The sequence below is a fragment of the Nerophis ophidion genome, linkage group LG27 (genome assembly GCF_033978795.1).
Source record: "Nerophis ophidion isolate RoL-2023_Sa linkage group LG27, RoL_Noph_v1.0, whole genome shotgun sequence".
NCBI classification, from domain to species: domain Eukaryota; kingdom Metazoa; phylum Chordata; class Actinopteri; order Syngnathiformes; family Syngnathidae; genus Nerophis; species Nerophis ophidion.
In genome coordinates this window covers 21,888,975-21,909,437 of record NC_084637.1, presented here as the reverse complement: position 1 = coordinate 21,909,437, position 20,463 = coordinate 21,888,975, and the positions used below count along the sequence as shown (strand labels likewise).

General features: G+C 32.8%; 1 protein-coding gene across 1 annotated transcript in view; it reads right to left on the bottom strand.

The window, feature by feature from the left end:
* The window catches only part of LOC133544260 (neuronal acetylcholine receptor subunit alpha-2-like), a 56,495-nt gene extending 38,088 nt beyond the window's left edge, over window positions 1-18,407 (bottom strand). The window contains exon 1 of the mRNA XM_061889420.1: window positions 18,201-18,407. Coding sequence (XP_061745404.1) covers window positions 18,201-18,276 — 76 coding nt within the window. The 5' untranslated portion in view covers window positions 18,277-18,407. The remainder of the gene's footprint in view (window positions 1-18,200) is intronic.
* Between the last annotated feature and the right edge of the window lie 2,056 nt (window positions 18,408-20,463).

Below are 20,463 nucleotides of genomic sequence, written 5' to 3'. Positions count from 1 at the left end.
GATGTTTGATAGGGATGTTTAAAATGTTTATGTGATGTTTAAAAGTGATGTTTAAAATGAGCATGTGATGTGTTAAAGTGAAGTTCAAAATGCGTATGTGATGTTTCAAAAAGTGATATTTAACATGTATATGTGATGTTTAAAAGTGATGTCTAAAATGCGTATGTGATGTTTAAAAGTGATGTTTAATATGTGTATGTGATGTCAAAGTGTGTATTTGGTGTTTGAAAGTGATGTTTAAAATAGGTATGTGATGTTTAAAAGTGATGTTTAAATGCGTATGTGATGTTTATAATGTTTATGTAATGTTTAAAAGTGATCTTTAAAATGCGTGTATGATGTTTAAAATGTGTATGTAATGTTTAAAAGTGATCTTTAAAATGCGTATGTGATGTTTAAAATGTGTATGTAATGTTTAAAAGTGATGTTTAATATGTGTATGTGATGTCAAAGTGTGTATTTGATGTTTAAAAGTCATGTTTAAAATGTGTATGTGATGTTTAAAATTGATGTTTAAAATGCATATGTGATGTTTAATAGTGATGTTTAAAATGTGTACCGGTATGTGATGTTTAAAATGTGTATGTGATGTTTAAAAGTGATGTTTAAAATGTGTATGTGACATTTAAAATAGGTGTGTGATGTTTAAAACTGATGTTTAAAATACGTATGTGATGTTTAAAATGTGTATGTAATGTTTAAAAGTGATCTTTAAAATGTGTATGTGATGTTAAAAAGTGATGTTTAAAACGTGTATGTAATCTTTAAAAGTGATGTTAAAATGTGTACGTGATGTTTAAAAGTGATGTTTAAAATGTGTATGTGATTTTTAAAAGTGATGTCGAAAATCAATCAATCAATCAATGTTTACTTATGCGTATGTAATGTTTAAAAGTAATGTTTAAAATGAGTATGTGATGTTCAAAGTGTTTATTTGATGTTTGAAAATTATGTTTAAAATGCGTATTTGATGTTTAAAAGTGATGTTTAAAATGTGTACGTATTGTTTTAAAGCGATGTTTAAAATGCATATGTGATGTTTAAAAGTGATGTTTAAAATGTATATGTGATGTTTAAAATGTGTACATAATGTTTAAAAGTGATGTTTAAAATGCATACATGATATTTAAAAGGAATGTTTGAAATGTGTATTTAATGTTTAAAAGTGATGTTTAAAATGTGTAATTGATTTTTAAAAGTGATGTTTAAAATGCATATATGATGTTTAATAGGGATGTTTAAAATGTGTATGTGATGTTTAAAATGCATATGTGATGTTTAAAAGTGATGTTTAAAATGTGTATGTGATGTTTAAGATAGGTATGTGATGTTTAAAAATGATGTTTAAAATGTGTATGTAATGTTTAAAAGTGATGTTTAAAATGCGTATGTGATGTTAAAAAGTGATATTTAAAATGTGTATGTGATGTTTAAAAGTGATGTTAAAATGCGTACGTGATGTTTAAAAGTGATGTTAAAATGCGTACGTGATGTTTAAAAGTGATTTTTAAAATGTAGATGTGATCTTTAGAAGTGATGTTAAAATGCATACGTGATGTTTAAAAGTGATGTTAAAATGCGTACATGATGTTTAAAAGTGATGTTAAAATACGTATGTAATGTTTAAAATGTGTATGAGATGTTCAAAGTGTTTATTTTATGTTTAAAAGTGATGTTAAAATGCGTACGTGATGTTTAAAAGTGATGTTAAAATGCGTACGTGATGTTTAAAAGTGATGTTTAAAATGTAGATATGATCTTTAGAAGTGATGTTAAAATGCATACGTGATGTTTAAAAGTGATGTTAAAATGCGTACATGATGTTTAAAAGTGATGTTAAAATGCGTATGTGATGTTTGAGGATGTGTAATGTGTCCAAATTGCTTCATGTCTTTCAGCCGAGAGAAGAGCTTCATTTTATTCAATTTAACATCCAGCATTTTCACAGCAGTTTTTGGAAGGCAGACGTTTTTGTCACTGATGCGTTTGAGCACGTCGTTATGAGCACGTCGTTATAAACACGTTGTTGTGATATGAATACTGCACACGTCACTCACTGAGTGTGTGTGGGCCATGGAGGATTGTGGGTCGTAAAGAGACTTGATGCCAGCAGAAGGACACTCCCATGCTCTCAGCTGCCATCATGCTTACACCAGACCACTGAAGGCTGCCATGGACCTGCATCAGAGGACATGCTGTGCCTACTCCCCCAACCCCCCACCTGAGCAGCACACACACATGCACACGCACCCCCACACACACACACACACACACACACACACACACACACACACACACACACACACACACACTCCTCTTTTAGAAGCAGCTCACATTCTGGTGAAGACGACCCAGTGAGGTCTCACAACAATTACAGACATGTCCCTGAGCTTACTGTACAAGTCAGCACTTTTACCCATCTTACAGTAAAGTTCAGCTTTCTTCCATGTGATATGTGTGTATATATATATATATATATATATATATATATATATATATATATATTTATATACACACACACATATATATACATATACATGTATATCTACATGTACATATACACATGTATACATAGGTATACATATATATATATATATATATATATATATATATATATATATATATATATATATATGTATATATATATACATTTGTATATACATACATATATATATAAATATATACATATATGTGTATATATACAAATGTGTATACATACATTTTTATATACTAATATATATATATACATACATATATACATAATTACACACACACATACATATATACACATATACATATACATACATACATCATATATATACACACACACACATATATATATATATACACACATTTATGTGTGTATATTTATATACACACAATTAAACATATATACAAGTACATGTATATACATACATATTAGGGGTGTGGGAAAAAATCGATTCGAATACGAATCGTGATTATCACGTTGTGCGATTCAGAATCGATTCTCTTTTTTTTTTAAATCAATTTTAATTTTTTTTTTTTCTTATCAATCCAACAAAACAATACACAGCAATACCATAACAATGCAATCCAATTCCAAAACCAAACCTGACCCAGCAACACTCAGAACTGCAATAAACAGAGCAATTGAGGAGACACAAACACAACACAGAACAAACCAAAAGTAGTGAAACAAAAATGAATATTATCAACAAAAGTATCAATATTAGTTATAATTTCAGCATAGCAGTGATTAAAAATCCCTCATTGACATTATCATTAGACATTTATAGAAAATTTAAAAAAAGAACAGTGGCTTACACTTGCATCGCATCTCATAAGCTTGACAAACACACTGTGTCCAATGTTTTCACAAAGATAAAATAAGTCATATTTTTGGTTCGTTTAATAGTTACAAACAAATTTACATTATTGCAATCAGTTGATAAAACATTGTCCTTTACAATTATTAAAGCTTTTTACTAAAATCTACTACTCTGCTTGCATGTCAGCAGACTGGGGTAGATCCTGCTGAAATCCTATGTATTGAATGAATACAGAATCGTTTTGAATTGGAAAAATATCGTTTTTGAATCGAGAATCGCTTTAATTCGAAAAAATCGATATATAATCGAAATGCGACCCCAAGAATCGATATTGAATCGAATCGTGAGACACCTAAAGATTCGCAGCCCTAATACATACGTATACATAATATCCTTTCCCATTTTTGCTTAATGTGCAGCTTAAGTTGTTCAACAATGTTGTGGTATTTTAGGCTTCATATTGCGCCACACATTTTCAATGGGAGGCTGGTTTGGACTCCATGCAGGCCAGTCTAGTACCTCCACTCTTTTACTATGAAGCCATGCTGTTGTAACACGTGGCTTGGCATTGTCTTGCTGAAATAAGCAGGGGCGTCCATGATAACGTTGCTTGGATGGCAACATATGTTGCTCCAAAACCTGTATGTACCTTTCAGCATTAATGGTGCCTTCACAGATGTGTAAGTTACCCATGCCTTCGGCACTAATACACCCCCATACCATCACAGATGCTGGCTTTTCAACTTTGCGCCTGTAACAATCCGGATGGTTCTTTTCCTCTTTGTTCCAGAGGACACCACGTCCACAGATTCAAAAAACAATTTGAAATGTGGATTCGTTGGCCCCACAGAACACTTTTTTACACTTTGCATGAGTCCATCTTAGATGAGCTCGGGCCCAGCAAAGCCCGCGGCGTTTCTGGGTGTTGTTGATAAATGGCTTTGGCTTTGCATAGTAGTTTTAACTTGCACTTACAGATGGAGCGACCAACTATAGTTACTGACAGTGGTTTTCTGAGTGTTCCTGAGCCCATGTGGTGATATCCTTTACACACTGATGTTGCTTTTTGATGCAGTACTGCCTGACGGATCGAAAGTCCGTAATATCATCGCTTACGTGCAATGATTTCTCCAGATTCTCTGAACCTTTTGATAATATTACGGAGCGGAAATGTGAAATCCCTAAATTCCTTGCAATAGTTGTTTGAAAAATTTTGTTCTCAAACAGTTTGCTCGCGCATTTGTTGACAAAGTGATGACCCTCGCCCCATCCTTGTTTGTGAATGACTGAACATTTCATGGAAGCTACATTTATACCCAATCATGGCACCCACCTGTTCCCAATTAGCCTGTTCACCTGTGGTATGTTCCAAATAAGTGTTTGATGAGCATTCCTCAACTTTCTCAGCCTTTTTTGCCACTTGTGTCAGCGTTTTTGAAACATGTTTGTCAGGTTTGACACTGACAGTTTGGTTACGTTTTGTTTTTTCCTCTCTGTGTTTTATTTCCTGTCAGCGTGCTTATTTTGGTTCCTTTTCCTGCACTTCTCCCTGAGCGCTTATTTCCCTCATCTGTACCTGGCACACCTGGTGGCAATTGCCAATCAGGCTACTATTTATACCTGCCTCGCCCTCCAGTCAGGGCTGGAGTATTGTGTGCTAATGATTTTTTGCTGTCTCCAGTTCTCCCTGGTTCCTCGTCTCCTGTATCCTGTCAGCTATTTCCTGTATGCCGTGAGCTGTTCCCTGATTCCTGTTCCTGTCTCCCGGTTCATGGTTCGTGTTTTCCCTAAATTTTTTTGGACATTATATCATGTTTTCCTGCATCAAGCCTGCCATCTCTGCATCCTGGTGTTCGTCACCAACAATGCCTGACAATGTCGCAGGCATCAAATTCCAAATGAGCTAATATTTGCAAAAATAAAGTTTTCCAGTGTGAACATTAAATATCTTGTCTTTGCAGTCTATTCAATTGAATGTAAGTTGAAAAGGGTTTGCAAATCATTGTATTCTGTTTTTATTTACCATTTACACAACGTGACGTCACCGGTTTTGTGTTTTGCGTGTGTATATATACATATATATGTATATATATATATATATATATATATATATATATATATATATATATATATATATATACATATATATATATATATATATACTGCGATGAGGTGGCGACTTGTCCAGGGTGTACCCTGCCTTCCACCCGATTGTAGCTGAGATAGGCGCCAGCGCCCCCCGCGACCCCAAAAGGGAATAAGCGGTAGAAATGGATGGATGGATATATATATATATATATATATATATATATATATATATATATATATATATATATATGTACATACATATATACATAAATGTGTATATATACATATATATATATGTACATACATATATACATAAATGTGTATATATACATATATATATATATATATATATATATATATATATATATATATATATATATATATATATATGTACACATAGATATAAACTAAACACATCTATACACGAGTATTTGAGGGACAAAAAAATCTTTGAGGTGCAGTATTTTGCTGTACCAGCAGGGGCGCTGTGGATTCTGTCTCGACGAGTTTGCTGCCCAAAGAAGTACAACATGCTGTAGGAAGTGCAGGTATGGTGTAAAAATCAAAAGACGAACAACCCAAACACTGCACAATTCCTTGTTTAGTACAAGCGTTCTGATCTGATGTTATCAATATCGTATATCCGTCTGATTAAAAAAAAAAAAAAAAGCAAGTATCAGATGATATTGGTGATGTAAAATATTTGATACGAGTGGTCCTGCATGGTGTTTACATTTTATTTCAAAAAAGTCATTTTTGATACATGCTAGGCTTTACACAACAGCTAAACACACAAGCAAGACATAAGTAAATATCATTGCAGAATAGTGCAGTGTAAATCAATACAAACAAGTATCACATAATCAGAGTTGCATATTACTTACACATATAACGTCAGTATTAGAAAGTACTAAGTAATAAGCGTGTCCGCATCATTCAACGTATGACCTTAAACTTATGAATAATTGTGACTGCTCGGTGTTGCCAAAAACACCAATTACCACTCCACATCCACTTAAAGACAGCATAGGTCCATACCAGACGATTAATAATAAATACGTTAGCGTTTTTCATTGTTTGATCAAACCTTCTCTAACATTCCACACTACTAAATAATACAAGGATGTATGACTCCTGTTGATGTCATATTGCATCAATATAATATTCTTGATTCAAAATCAATATTTTTTTCAATAACGTTTTGCGACAGGTCAATGATTAACTACATTCTGCCATAAAATAGATAAACAGATCTGACAAATGTCTACATTACTTAAAAGAAAACTGCTTTTGTTTGATAAAATTATATACAAACATAAAGTGACTGGACAGGACAGATTTGAAAAAAATAGCAGTGTGAAAAAAATAATAATAATTAAAAAAAAAGAATGTTTTAACAAAAAAATTATTTATTGATTACAGTCAACAAAATTGTTTTTATTTTAAGGAAAAAATGTTTTATTCTTAAAAACAAATTAAATTTTTGCGTGGAAAATGTTCAAAGAATACGAAATTAAAGTCATGTGTTTCCAGACAATGTCGTCATTTTACATAATGTATTTATTCGGGCAAATTATTGTTTTTCTTTTTTTCTCAATGAAGTCTGATTTTGGTGGGGGAAAAGTTTTAATCTACGGTTAAAAAATTTTTTTTGATGAATGAATAGATTTTTTTTAAATTCATTCATCAATTCAAAATGTTTAAATTGATTAAAAAAACGTTTTTATAAAAAACTTTAATCGATTAAAAAAATTTGACTCAATTAAAATTGCTGCAAATAAGAATCGCAAATCATTCGAATATTTGTATTTTTTGGGGGGGACACCTATTAACCATAGAACCACAAACGGAAACGACAAGAAAAGAAGAATAACTTGGTCAAGTCTGCAAAATTATGTGTAAAGTATTTGAGTGCAGTACTTATCTACAACCACTAGAGGCACCGTTAATTATGGTTGATTATGAAGTTGGACTGTTTATTTGGGGTGCACAAAATAATCCATTCACAACCGAATCGAAATTCATATTCATTGCGATTTGAATACATTTCAAATGTCCATTACAAAAAATGATATAAAATAACACAGTTCATTTTTTATGAGAATTTTTTATTTTTTTTTATTTTTTACAAAACAAAATTACAATTTTTTCTTTAAAAAAAACAAATAAATAAATAGTAGGGCGGTTTAGCTCGGTTGGTAGACCGGCCGTGCCAGCAACTTGAGGGTTGCAGGTTCGATTCCCGCTTCCGCCATCCTAGTCACTGCCGTTGTGTCCTTGGGCAAGACATTTTACCCACCTGCTCCCAGTGCCACCCACACTGGTTTGAATGTAACTTAGATGTTGGGTTTCACTATGTAAAGTGCTTTGAGTCACTAGAGAAAAAGCGCTATATAAATATAAATCACTTCACTTCACTAGTAGTAATAATTCTTTTTTTTTTGTTTTGCAAGAAAAATATTTTGTATGAAACGAAAGTTTTAGTTTAAATTTTTTGGGACAAAAAGAGCAATTTTGTGAAAATAAATTCCTATTGTGTGTGAAAACTGTTCAGAGAATACAAAAATGTAAAAAAAAAAAAAGAAAAAAGTTTCATTATAATTAAAATACCAAATAACACATTGCAAGAATTGGTTTGAATCCAGAACCGATTCTGAATCGAGTTTTTACAAAGCAAAATTTATATTTTTTGGTAGGAAAAAAAATATTATTAATAGTTATTTTTTTTCTAGAGGAAGTTATCATGCAAGAAAAATGTTTTGTATGGGAAGAAAAGTCTTAATTAAAATTTTTGGGACAAAAAAAGCAATTTTGTGAAAATAAAGTCCTATTTGTGTGAAAACTGTTCAGGGAATACGAGAATAAAGTCATGATTTTTTTTCCAGAAAATGTCGAAAGTTTACAAAATAAAATCAAATTTTTTTGGCATAATATCTACAATAAAAAAAAGAGTTTTTATTTTGGGAAAAAAAGATGAAAAGTGTTAATTTTTCAAACTTAAATAAAAATGTTGTAGTAAAAAGGATATATAATACAAATATTTGTTTTTATAAGTATCAGATTTTTTTTTCTTTTTTTGGCCATCTTAATTCAACAGGAAGTAGCTTTAACCTGTAAAAAAAAAAGTTTAAGTACAATTATTATACAAAATAACATTGCAAGAATCAGTTTGAATCAAAAATCGATCAATGAATCAAATTTTTACAAAACAAAATCAATATTTTTTGGTTAAAAAAAATAGTAGTCGTAATAATTATTCTCTTTTTAGAGAAAATTGTCTGCAAGAAACATATTTTGTATGGAAAAAAAAAGTCTTAATTTAAAATTTTTGGACAAAAAAAGCAAAGAATTCCAATTTTGCATGAAAACTGTTCAGAGAATATGAAAATACAGTCACGATTTTCTTCCCCCAGAAAATGTAATTTTACAAAATTAAGTCAAATTTTTCTGGCTAAAATTTGTTTACATTTTTTAGAATCAAGTTTAATTTTGTGTGATGAACATCTACAATAAAAAAAAGTGTTTTTATTTTGGGAAAAATTCATAAAATTCTTAATTTTACAAAATTAAATACAAATTTTGGAGTAAAATTATATACAATAACAGCATTTTTTTTAAAAAAAAGAATCCTTTTTATTTTAAATTTTTGAGGCCATCCTAATGCAACCAGAAGTTGCTTTAACTTGTTAAAAAATATAAAATAAATAAAGTTTATTATAGTGTGAATGTGAGTGTGAATGTTGTCTGTCTATCTGTGTTGGCCCTGCGATGAGGTGGCAACTTGTCCAGGGTGTACCCCGCCTTCCACCCGATTGTAGCTGAGATAGGCGCCTGCGCCCCCCGTGACCCCAAAAAGGGAATAAGCGGTAGAAAATGGATGGATGGATGGATAATTATTATAACAACATTCAATATAGGAATCAGATGTTATCTTTTTTTGGGGGGGAAGACATTTTTTAGGGCATCTTAATGCAAACAGAAGTACCTTTTCTAATGTGTAAAAAAAAAAAAAAAAAATCATTTTAATGATTTTACCAAATAACACATTGCAAGAATAAATTTGAATCAAGAATGGATTCTGAATTGAATTTTTACAAAACAAAAACAATAGTAGTTGTAATATATTTCTCTTTTTTCTAGAGACAGTAATCTTGCAAGAAAGATATTTTGTATGAAAAAAAAAAAGCCTTAATTTTACAAAATGAAATAAAACTGTCATACTAAAAATTATGTATAATCATATATTTTTTTTAAAGAATCAATTATTTTAAAAAACTTTTTTTAAGCCATCTTTTTCAAGCAGAAGTAGATGTTCTAACTTGTAAAAAAAAATGTTTAAATATTTTTTTTAAAATTATAATTGTCATACCCAATAAGAAGCGGTTTGAATCGAATCATCACCCCAGGAGTTGAATCGAACTGTGGGCTGGCCAAAGATTCATCATTATCTACAGTTGTTGGGAAAAAATAACCTTCAAAATGGAATGGGGTGGATACGTCAACAGAATACAATACAACTGCTATCACATAAACCACCACTAGGGGACAGTAAGACCCCAAAAACAACTTCCTGTATGCTGGCATGATTTTTAATCAAGTCTTTTGTCGACATACAATCCTGCAAACACGCATCCACAAACATAGAATCAATATCCTATTAAACACAACCATTTATTTCTCTTTTTATTCCTCCTCGCCGTGACCTCGTTTTTCTTTTGTTTTGTTCTTTCTTTTTGTCCGTGCGAGGCGGCGTCCATCAAGCGACGACACGGAGTACGAGGGAGGCGTGACCTTTGCTTCATCACCGTCAGCGGCGTAGGGACAAAGCCACGGATATTAAATGGAGGCGCGCTAAAAGCAGCGTAATAGCTTCAGGAGGCGGGGCTAGCGGGCTAACAATGTGCGGGTCAAAGCAGGCGCTCTGCGGGAACATTGGCTCACGGAACATTCCTTAGTGCTCCGTGCGTCAGACAGAAAAACGCCTTTCGTAGAATGGGTCGTAATCACTGAGACTTTGCTCCTTTCTTCCCTTTTTGGTCTACATGCTAAGCTGCAGGCTAATATAAGCTAGCAGCTACCCAGCAGCTGAGCGCACGATAGCCCACAAGCTAGACGTAGATAATAATCATTAGAACAATGTTGCACATTTGTCAGATTTAGTTTAAAAATTGAGATGGTTGTTTTTAAATAAAAATACATTTGTATTCAAAGTCATGTTTTCCAGGAAAGTTTATCATTTCCCAATTTAGGTCACATTTTTCTGGAAAATAATTTCCATTTAAAAAAAAAAAAAAAAAAATCAAGTCTGATTATGTGCAATAAAATGTCCTAATTTACAGTAAACACATTTGTTTTTTGGGGGGGGAAAACGTTTTTTTATTATTCTCTTTTTTGTGTGTGTGAAAACGTTGATAATTAAAACAACCAATTATTAATGAATTCAGATTTAATAATTACACTTTGAGAAAAAAAAAAAAAATCCACACAAGTGAAACAAAAAAAATCTGGTTAAAATAGTAATATTAGTGAAATTTAATTCTGGAGAAAAATTTTCTCTTGCAAGAATATGTTCATATTTTTCATAGGAAAATTGTAATCCGGAAAAGTAAATATTATTATTATTATTCTGTATAAAAAAAAAACTGGGGTGAAAAGAAAAGCAATTTTGTGAAAATGTATTATGTTTGTGTGAAAACTGGTCAGAGAATACAAAAATTAAATGATTTTTTTTTTTTTTTAGAAAATGTCATAAATTACAAAAAAAAAGTCAAATTTTCTGGGAAATAATTGTTTTAATTTATTTAATTTTTTTATTAAATCTGATGTGAAAATAAAGTAATTTTTTCCAAGAAAAAGTCGTAATTTTGCAAGAAAAACATTTTCACCTAGAGATCTGATATTGACATCGGATTTCGGTCCGATATTAGCAAAAAAAAACAAATATTGGATTATATATGCTTTCATGTAAAATGTGCGATACAGGCAGTCCTGCAGCGTGTATACTTGTGTGTGATATCATGTGCGATACAAGCAGCCCTACAGCGTGATTACTTGTGTGTGTGATATCATGTGCGATACAAGCACCCTAACAGCGTGTATAATTGTGTGTGATATCATGTGCGATACAAGCACCCTAACAGCGTGTATACTTGTGTGTGATATCATGTGCGATACAAGCACCCTAACAGCGTGTATAATTGTGTGTGATATCATGTGCGTTACAAGCAGCCCTAACAGCGTGTTTACTTGTGTGTGATATCATGTGTGATACAAGCAGCCCTACAGCGTGATTACTTGTGTGTGTGATATCATGTGCGATACAAGCAGCCCTACAGCGTGATTACTTGTGTGTGTGATATCATGTGCGATACAAGCACCCTAACAGCGTGTATACTTGTGTGTGATATCATGTGCGTTACAAGCAGCCCTGCAGCGTGTTTACTTGTGTGTGATATCATGTGTGATACAAGCAACCCTGCAGGGTGTTTACTTGTTGTGTGATAATGTGCGATACAAGCAGCCCTACAGCGTGTTTACTTGTGTGTGATATCATGTGTGATACAAGCAACCCTGCAGGGTGTTTACTTGTTGTGTGATAATGTGCGATACAAGCAGCCCTACAGCGTGTTTACTTCTGTGTGATACCATGTGCGATACAAGCAGCCCTACAGCGTGTTTACTTGTGTGTGTGATATCATGTGCGATACAAGCAGTCCTACGGCGTGTTTACTTGCGTGTGTGATATCATATGCGATACAAGCAGTCCTACAGTGTGTTACTTCTGTGTGATATCATGTGCGATACAAGCAGCCCTACAGCGTGTTTACTTGTGCAAAATTAATATCTAAATGTCCTCCAATAAACACACAATTTCTTCTCTTTTAGTCAAGTCATTTACAAAAAATAAACATGCTACTCAATAGGCTATTAGCAGCTACACAACAGCTAAGCACACAATAGTATCATGAAAAATATAACAGCACAATTTTACAATATAAACAAGGATGAAATAATTATAGTTGCTTATTATTTGCACATGCAAAGTCTCGTAGACAGTAAAAAACATGTCCGCATTTCCAATTTACTGCATCATGAGATATGAATTATTGTGGCCCCTGGAACAGATTATTTCTCTTTACATCATACTTGCCAACCCTCCCGGAATTTCCGGGAGACTCCCGAAATTCAGCGCCTCTCCCTAAAACCTCCCGGAAGAAATATTCTCCCGGATATCTCCCGAAATTCACGCCCCCTCCAGCTCCATGCGGACATGAGTGGGGACAGCCTGTTTTCACGTCCGCTTTCCTGTTATATAAACAGCTTGCCTGCCCAATCACGTTACAACATCTACGGATTTTTAATAAAAAACTGCACACACAAGGAGACCAAGCAGAAGAACGAGGAAGTTACAGCCATGGCGACGCCGTATGTAATAGAGTGATTCTATGTTGTCTGTCGCCATCTCCTGGTGAATGTTGGCTATAGCGTTATGAGGTTGCTTTTTGATTGGCCAACGATTTGTGGTGTTGCCAGTAAGCAAATGGCAGAACAAAGGTTACTCAAATAGTGAAAGGTAAGTGTTGTTGTTGTTGTTTTTTTAATAACCAGCAAGCACAGTACAGTTAGTAGAACAACTGTGTTTTTATTACTGTGTATTTGATAAGTGCCGTCTGAAATTCAACTATTTATTTTATTTATATATATAATAAAATAAATATGTATAGCTAGATTTCGTTGAAAGTCAAGTATTTCCTATATATATATATATATATATATATATATATATATATATATATATATATATATATATATATATATATATATATGTATGAAATACTCGAGTTGGTGAATTATACTCGTCCCCACTTAACCACGCCCCCAACCAAACCACCCCCCCAACCACGCCTCAAACCCACCCCCCACCTCCCGAAATCGGAGGTCTCAAGGTTGGCAAGTATGCTTTACATGATTTCTTACGGGGTCAACTGAGGTTAAACGATGAGTATGAACACACAAAAATTCATTAATTTAACACTAATTAGTTTTTGGTTGATCAATCCAAGAAATGATTCGAAATAGACTTGTGTTTTCTTTTATGTCTACTAAAAAGTCCCACATGCCGAACTGCTTCATCCAGGTTTAGTTTGCCGCTGGTTGGACCCAATTCTGTCCTGGTTTGATCAATGTGTTCTCTTGGGCCAGAAGTGCACAATCAGCACATATCTGTTGGCACTGTTTGCACACCGCCCTCGCCAGGCGCTTTAGCAGGTCACCCGGGCAACGCAGCGGGGGAAAACAATCACATTTATTTGTTATTATTCCTTTTAAAGTAATTAGGTCAAATAAAAAGAAAAAAATAGATTAAAAAATGATTTTTAGTTGTAATTATTGCTTTTTTCCTTCTTTAAAATTCATATTGTTTTGAAGTAATAAAGGCTTATATTGATGAATAAAATGTTAAATAAAAGCATATTAAATACTAAAAAAACCAGACAAAAAATGCATTCAATATTATTTATTTGTGTTGTCTAAAATGTATATCACTTAAAAAAATATTGAACAAAAAGTAAATTGAAAAATTGAAGTAAAGAAAATGGATGCAAAATAATTGCACATTTGTAATGATTGCTTCTTTTTTTCTAAAATTATATTGTTTTGAGGTATTAAAGGCTTATATTGATGAATAAAATATTGAATAAAAGCATACTAAATAAATAAAAATTACACAAAAAATTCTATATTCATTATTATTGTCTTTTATTGCCAAAAATGTATACTACTTAAACAAAATATTGAACAAAAAGTCATTTTAAACATTTAAGTAAAAAAATAATGGATAAAAAACATTGCATATTTGGAATATTTATATTTATTGGCTTTTATTGACTAAAGTAAATATTTAAAAAAAATCTTAAAAAAAAAATAAAGCAAAAAGTAGAAAAGGAAATCATGTAATTTTTATTATTGCTTTCTATTGTATAAAATCCAGAGAACTTGGAGGTGTTAAAAGTAATCAGAAATAATCAATTGATTAAAAAAGATATACAAACCCCGTTTCCACATGAGTTGAGAAATTGAGTTAGATGTAAATATAAACAGAATACAATGATTTGCAAATCCCTTTCAACCCATATTCAATTGAATGCACTACAAAGACAAGATATTTGATGTTCAAACTCCATCCATCCATTTCCTACCGCTTATTCCCTTTGGGGTAGCGGGGGGCGCTGGTGCCTATCTCAGCTACAATCTGGCGGAAGGCGGCGTACACCCTGGACAAGTCAAACTCATAAACCTTTTTTTTTTTTTTTCAAAATAATGATTAACTTAGAATTTCATGTCTGCAACATGTGCCAAAGTAGTTGGGAAAGGGCATGTTCACAACTGTTACATCACCTTTTCTTTTAACAACACTCAATAAACGTTTGGGAACTGAGGAAACTAAATGTCGAAGCTTTGAAAGTGGAATTCTTTCCCATTTTTGTTTTATGTAGAGCTTCAGTCGTTCAACAGTCCGGAGTCTCCGCTGTCATATTTTACGCTTCATAATGCTCCACACATTTTCGATGGGGGACAGGTCTGGACTGCAGGCGGGCCAGGAAAGTACCTGCACTCTTTTACTGTGCTGAATGGGCCTTGGCATTGTCTTGCTGAAATAAGCAGGGGCGTCCATGAAAAAGACGGCGCTTAGATGGCAACATATGTTGTTCCAAAACCTGTATGTACCTTTCAGCATTAATGGTGCCTTCACAGATGTGTAAGTTACCCATGCCTTGGGCACTAATGCACCCCCATACCATCACGGATGCTGGCTTTTGAACTTTGTATAAAAAGTAATCAGAAATAATATATTGATTAAAAATGTATATTTATAGTTGTAATTATTACTTTCTTTTCTAAAAATGTATACTGTTTTGGTGTATTGAAGGCTTGTATTGTTTGATGAAATTTTAAATAAAAATTAATTATGAATAATAAAAACACATCATTACTTTCCGCTGTCTAAAATTCATATCACTTACACAAAATATTTACTACAAATAATTAGAAAAAATGAAAAGGAAAACAATTGTATATTTATAACAATTGTTTTTTTATTTTTTAATGTTCATATTGTTCTGGGGTATGAAATAAAACATATACAATTAAATATTAAAGAAAAGTAATAATACATGTATTATTGCATTCTCCATCCATCCATTTTCTACCGCTTATTCCCTTTCGGGGTCGCGGGGGGCGCTGGCGCCTATCTCAGCTACAATCGGGCGGAAGGCGGGGTACACCCTGGACAAGTCGCCACCTCATCGCAGGGCCAACACAGATAGACAGACAACATTCACACTCACACACTAGGGCCAATTTAGTGTTGCCAATCAACCTATCCCCAGGTGCATGTCTTTGGAAGTGGGAGGAAGCCGGAGTACCCGGAGGGAACCCACGCATTCACGGGGAGAACATGCAAACTCCACACAGAAAGATCCCGAGCCTGGATTTGAACCCAGGAGTGCAGGACCTTCGTATTGTGAGGCAGACGCACTAACCCCTCTGCCACCGTGAAGCCCGTATTATTGCATTCTATTGTTTAAAATTCATAGCATTTGAATGTATTAAAAGTAATTACCCCAAAAAATTGTGAAAACATTTTTTCTAGTGTAATTATTGCTTATTTTCTTTCGGGGGTACTAAAGGCTTGTGTTGTTGTAAAAAATATTAGATAAACATAATTCTAAGTAATAAAAACAATCATAAATAGAAAAATAAAAATCATGCATTGTATTCATTATCATTGCTTTCTGAAATTCCTAGCACCTATATTGAATGAAAATAATAAAAACAACAACAAAACAAACAAACAAAAAATGGATAAAACATAATGAATATTTCTAATTTTTGCTTTTTTTTCTAAATGTTATAGTGGTTGGGGTACTAAAGGCTTGTATTGACAAAAATAAAATAAAAGCAATGATGAATAAATAAAAATGAAAAATAGGCGAAAAACAATCATCCATTCCTTATTATTGCTTCCTATTAGCCAAAATTCATAGCACTTAAAATATTTAATTCAAGCAATTAAAAATTATGAAACGTTTTTAAAAGAATAATAATTGATTGATAACTGTTTTTTTCTAAAATTCATATCATTTGAATAATTTTTTTGAATTACTAAATGAAAGTTATTAAAATATGTAACATACCAAAAATAAAAATAAAAAAATCATGCTAATAATTATTCTTTTTTTATCATCTAAAATTAATAGCATTAGGAGGTATTAATGTCTATATATTAAAATAAAATATTGAATGAAGATTAAAAAAAATAATGAAAAGTTTAAAAAATAGATTAAAAAAAAAGCATATTTCAATTTTATTTTTTTTTCTCTAAATGTTATATTGTTTTGGGTACTAAAGGCTTGTATTGAAAAAATATATAAAAGCAATGATAAATAATTAAAAATAGAAAATAGACAAAAAAATTGATATAGCCCTTATTATTGCTTTGTATTGCTCAAAATTCAAAAAGCAATTGAAAATGATGAAACCTTGTTAAAAAATTATTAATTGATTGATAGCTGTTTTTTTTTCATTTCCTAAAATTCATTCAATTTGGAGGTATTTTTTCTATAAACAAATGTACCATACCAAAAAAAAAAAAAAAAAATTGGACTAAAAATTTTAATTTTTGTTATCATCTAAAATAAATAGCATTTGGAGCTATTAAAGTTTATATATATATATATATATATATATATATATATATATATATATATATATATATATATATATATATATATATATATATGTATATATATATATATATATATATTATATATATATATATATATATATATATATATATATATATATATACATATATATATATATATATATACATATAAAATTAAATTAAATAAAAATAAAAAAATGAAAAGTTAAACAAATTGCTAAAAAAATAATCCATATTTCTAATATTAGTTTTTTTAATGTTCTAAATGTTATATTGTTTGGGGTACTAAAGGCTTGTATTGACAAAATAAACAAAAGCAATGATGAATAGTTAAAAATTTAAAATAGACGAAAAACAATCATCTATTCCTTAATATTGCTTTCTATTGCCCCAAATTCAAAGCACTCAAAATATTTAATTAAATCAATTAAAAATGATGAAACGTTTTTAAACATTTTTTTCCTTTCTAAAATGTATATAATTTGAAGGCATTTTTTCAGAGTTACCAAATGAAAGTAATAAAAATATGTAACATACTAAAATATAAAAATAAAACGTTCTAATATTGTATTTTCTTTTCTTTATCGTCTGAAATGAATTGCATTTGGAGCTATTAAAGTCTATATATTTAGGAAAATAATAATCAAAATCAGAATCAGAAGTACTTTATTCTGATTTTATTTATTCTGTATTAAAAAAAAATCTAAATCAGAATCAGAATGACCTGATTCTGATTTTATTTATTCTGTATTAAAGAGTATATATTTAAAGAAAATCATCAGAATCACAATCAGAAGTACTTTATTCTGATTCTGATTCTCATGATTATTTTCAAATATATAGACTGTAATATCTTTGAATGCTATTCATTTAACAATAATATTGAATAAAAGTACATCAAACAAAAAAATGTGATACTGATTTGAAAAATAAATAAAACAATTCTAGTCTTTAAGGAGACATTGGTATGAATAATTAAAAAACATGATGGAACAAATACAATATTGATTTTATCATCCCAGCCCGGAATGAGTCAAAGTTTTAAAATGCCAGTGAAAAAAAACAAAAAAACTTACCCGGCGTGCAGAGAGTGAAGAAAAGTAGGCATTTGTTTGCATCCATGGTCCTTGTCAAGCGGCGCCACGTCGCCATGGTAACAGTGCCGTCCTCGCCTCAGCGCATCTTATTGAGCAGACAAACGATGTTCTCCCTGTCCGTCCGTCCGCCCCCTCCCCCGCACTCTGACTTCTGGACCGAGCGGCGCCTGCCTGTTGTCTCCTGGCTCTGCTGGAACCTTCTGCACCCGCTCCCTTCCTTGCTCGCCACGCTTCAGTCTCTCTGCGGGCTGGTGTCCCTCCCCCTCGCTCGCTCGCCCGTCTCCTCCCTCTATTCCTGTCACGCCGCTCCCAACTGAGGACGGACACTTTGCACAGAACAACAACAACAAGCGAGCTCCGAGGTGGGCCTCCAGGCTCCGTCCTTTGCCCCCTACTGCTTCCAAACACCGGCGTGCAAAACAGTCAAAACTCCTCAAGCTCCTCTATTTAACCCAAGTCACTTACAAAAAGCTAGGCTATAGGCTATCAGCAGCCAAACTTGCCAACCTTCCCGGATTTTCCGGGAGGCTCCCGAAATTCAGCGCCTCTCCCGAATACCTCCCGGAAGAAATTTTCTCCCGAAAATCTCGCGAAATTCAGCCGGAGCTGGAGGTCACGCCCCCTCTAGCTCCATGCGGACCTGAGTGGGGACAGCCAGTTTTCACGTCCGCTTTCCCACTATATAACCAGCTTGCCTGCCCAATCACGTTACAACATCTACAGATTTTAATAAAAAACTGCACACACAAGGAGATGAAGCAGAAGAACGAGGAAGTTACAGCCATGGCGACGCCGTCTGTAATAGAGTGATTCTATGTTGTCTGTCGCCATCTCCTGGTGAATGTTGGCTATAGCGTTACGGGATTTCTTTTTGATTGGCCAACAATTTATGTGGTGTTGCGCACCTGACGGCAAGTGACTCTCGCCAGTACGCAAATGGCAGAACAAAGGTTACTCAAATAGTGAAAGGTAAGTGTTGTTGTTGTTGTTTTAGTAACCAGCAAGAACAGTACAGGTAGTAGAATATCTGTGTTTTTATTACTGTGTATGTGATAGGTGCTGTCTAAAATTAAACTATTTATTTTATTTATATATGTAATATAATAAATATATACAGTATAGCAAGAATTCACTGAAAGTCAAGTATTTCATATATATATATATATATATATATATATATATATATATTTATATTGCATATATATGTATATATATGCAATATAAATGAAATACTCGAGTTGGTGAATTGTAGATGTAAATATACTCCTCCTCTCTTAACCACGGCCCGTCCGCTCCACCCCCGACCACGCCCCCCACCTCCCAAGTATGCCAGCAGCTACGCAACAGCTAAGCACACAATGGCACACAAGCTAGACATAGGTAAGACTCATGGAACAACAAAACAGCACATTTGTCGCTATAAACAAATATCTATAGTAGCATATTACTCACTCATACATAGTGTGTGGGGCCGCATATTACAGCATGTCCAGTAACAAACGTGTCCGCATCATTCAAATAACTGCGTCGTGAGTTTAACTTTATGAGTTATTGTGGCCAGCTTACAAATGTTCGTCCACGACAACAGCTTGACCCTGGACCAGACTATTTCCATGTACTATATTGGATCCACTTTGGATTTGATTCTCACGGTTACGTTAGAGCCACTCTGGATTGGACTTTCACAATATCATGTTCGATCCGCTCGACATCCTTTGCTTTTGGTCCCCTAGGGAGGTGGGGTTGCCCACATATGCGGTCCTCTCCAAGGTTTCTCAAAGTCGTCATGGTCGACATCCCACTGGGGTGAGTTTTTCCTTGCCTTTATGTGGGCCCTACCGAGGATGTCGTTGTGGTTTGTGCAGCCCTTTGAGGCACTTGTGATTTAGGGCTATATAAATAAACATTGATTGATTGATTGATTGATATTATGAGGTAAATGTTGAGTATGAACGCAAAAAAAATAAATCATTGATTTAACACAGTGGTCCCCAACCACCGGCCCGCGGCCCGGTATGGCCCAATTGGTACCGGGCCACAGAATAATTTTTTATTCATTTTGATAAAAAAAAAATAAAAATAAAAATTTAAAAATAAATCTTTTTTTTTTATTTTTTTATTTTTTATTAAATCAACATAAAAAACACAATATACACTTACAATTAGTGCACCAACCACAAAAACCTCCCTTTTTCATGACAAAAATGTCCCTTTTTCATGACAAAGAAAAAACAAATTTGTC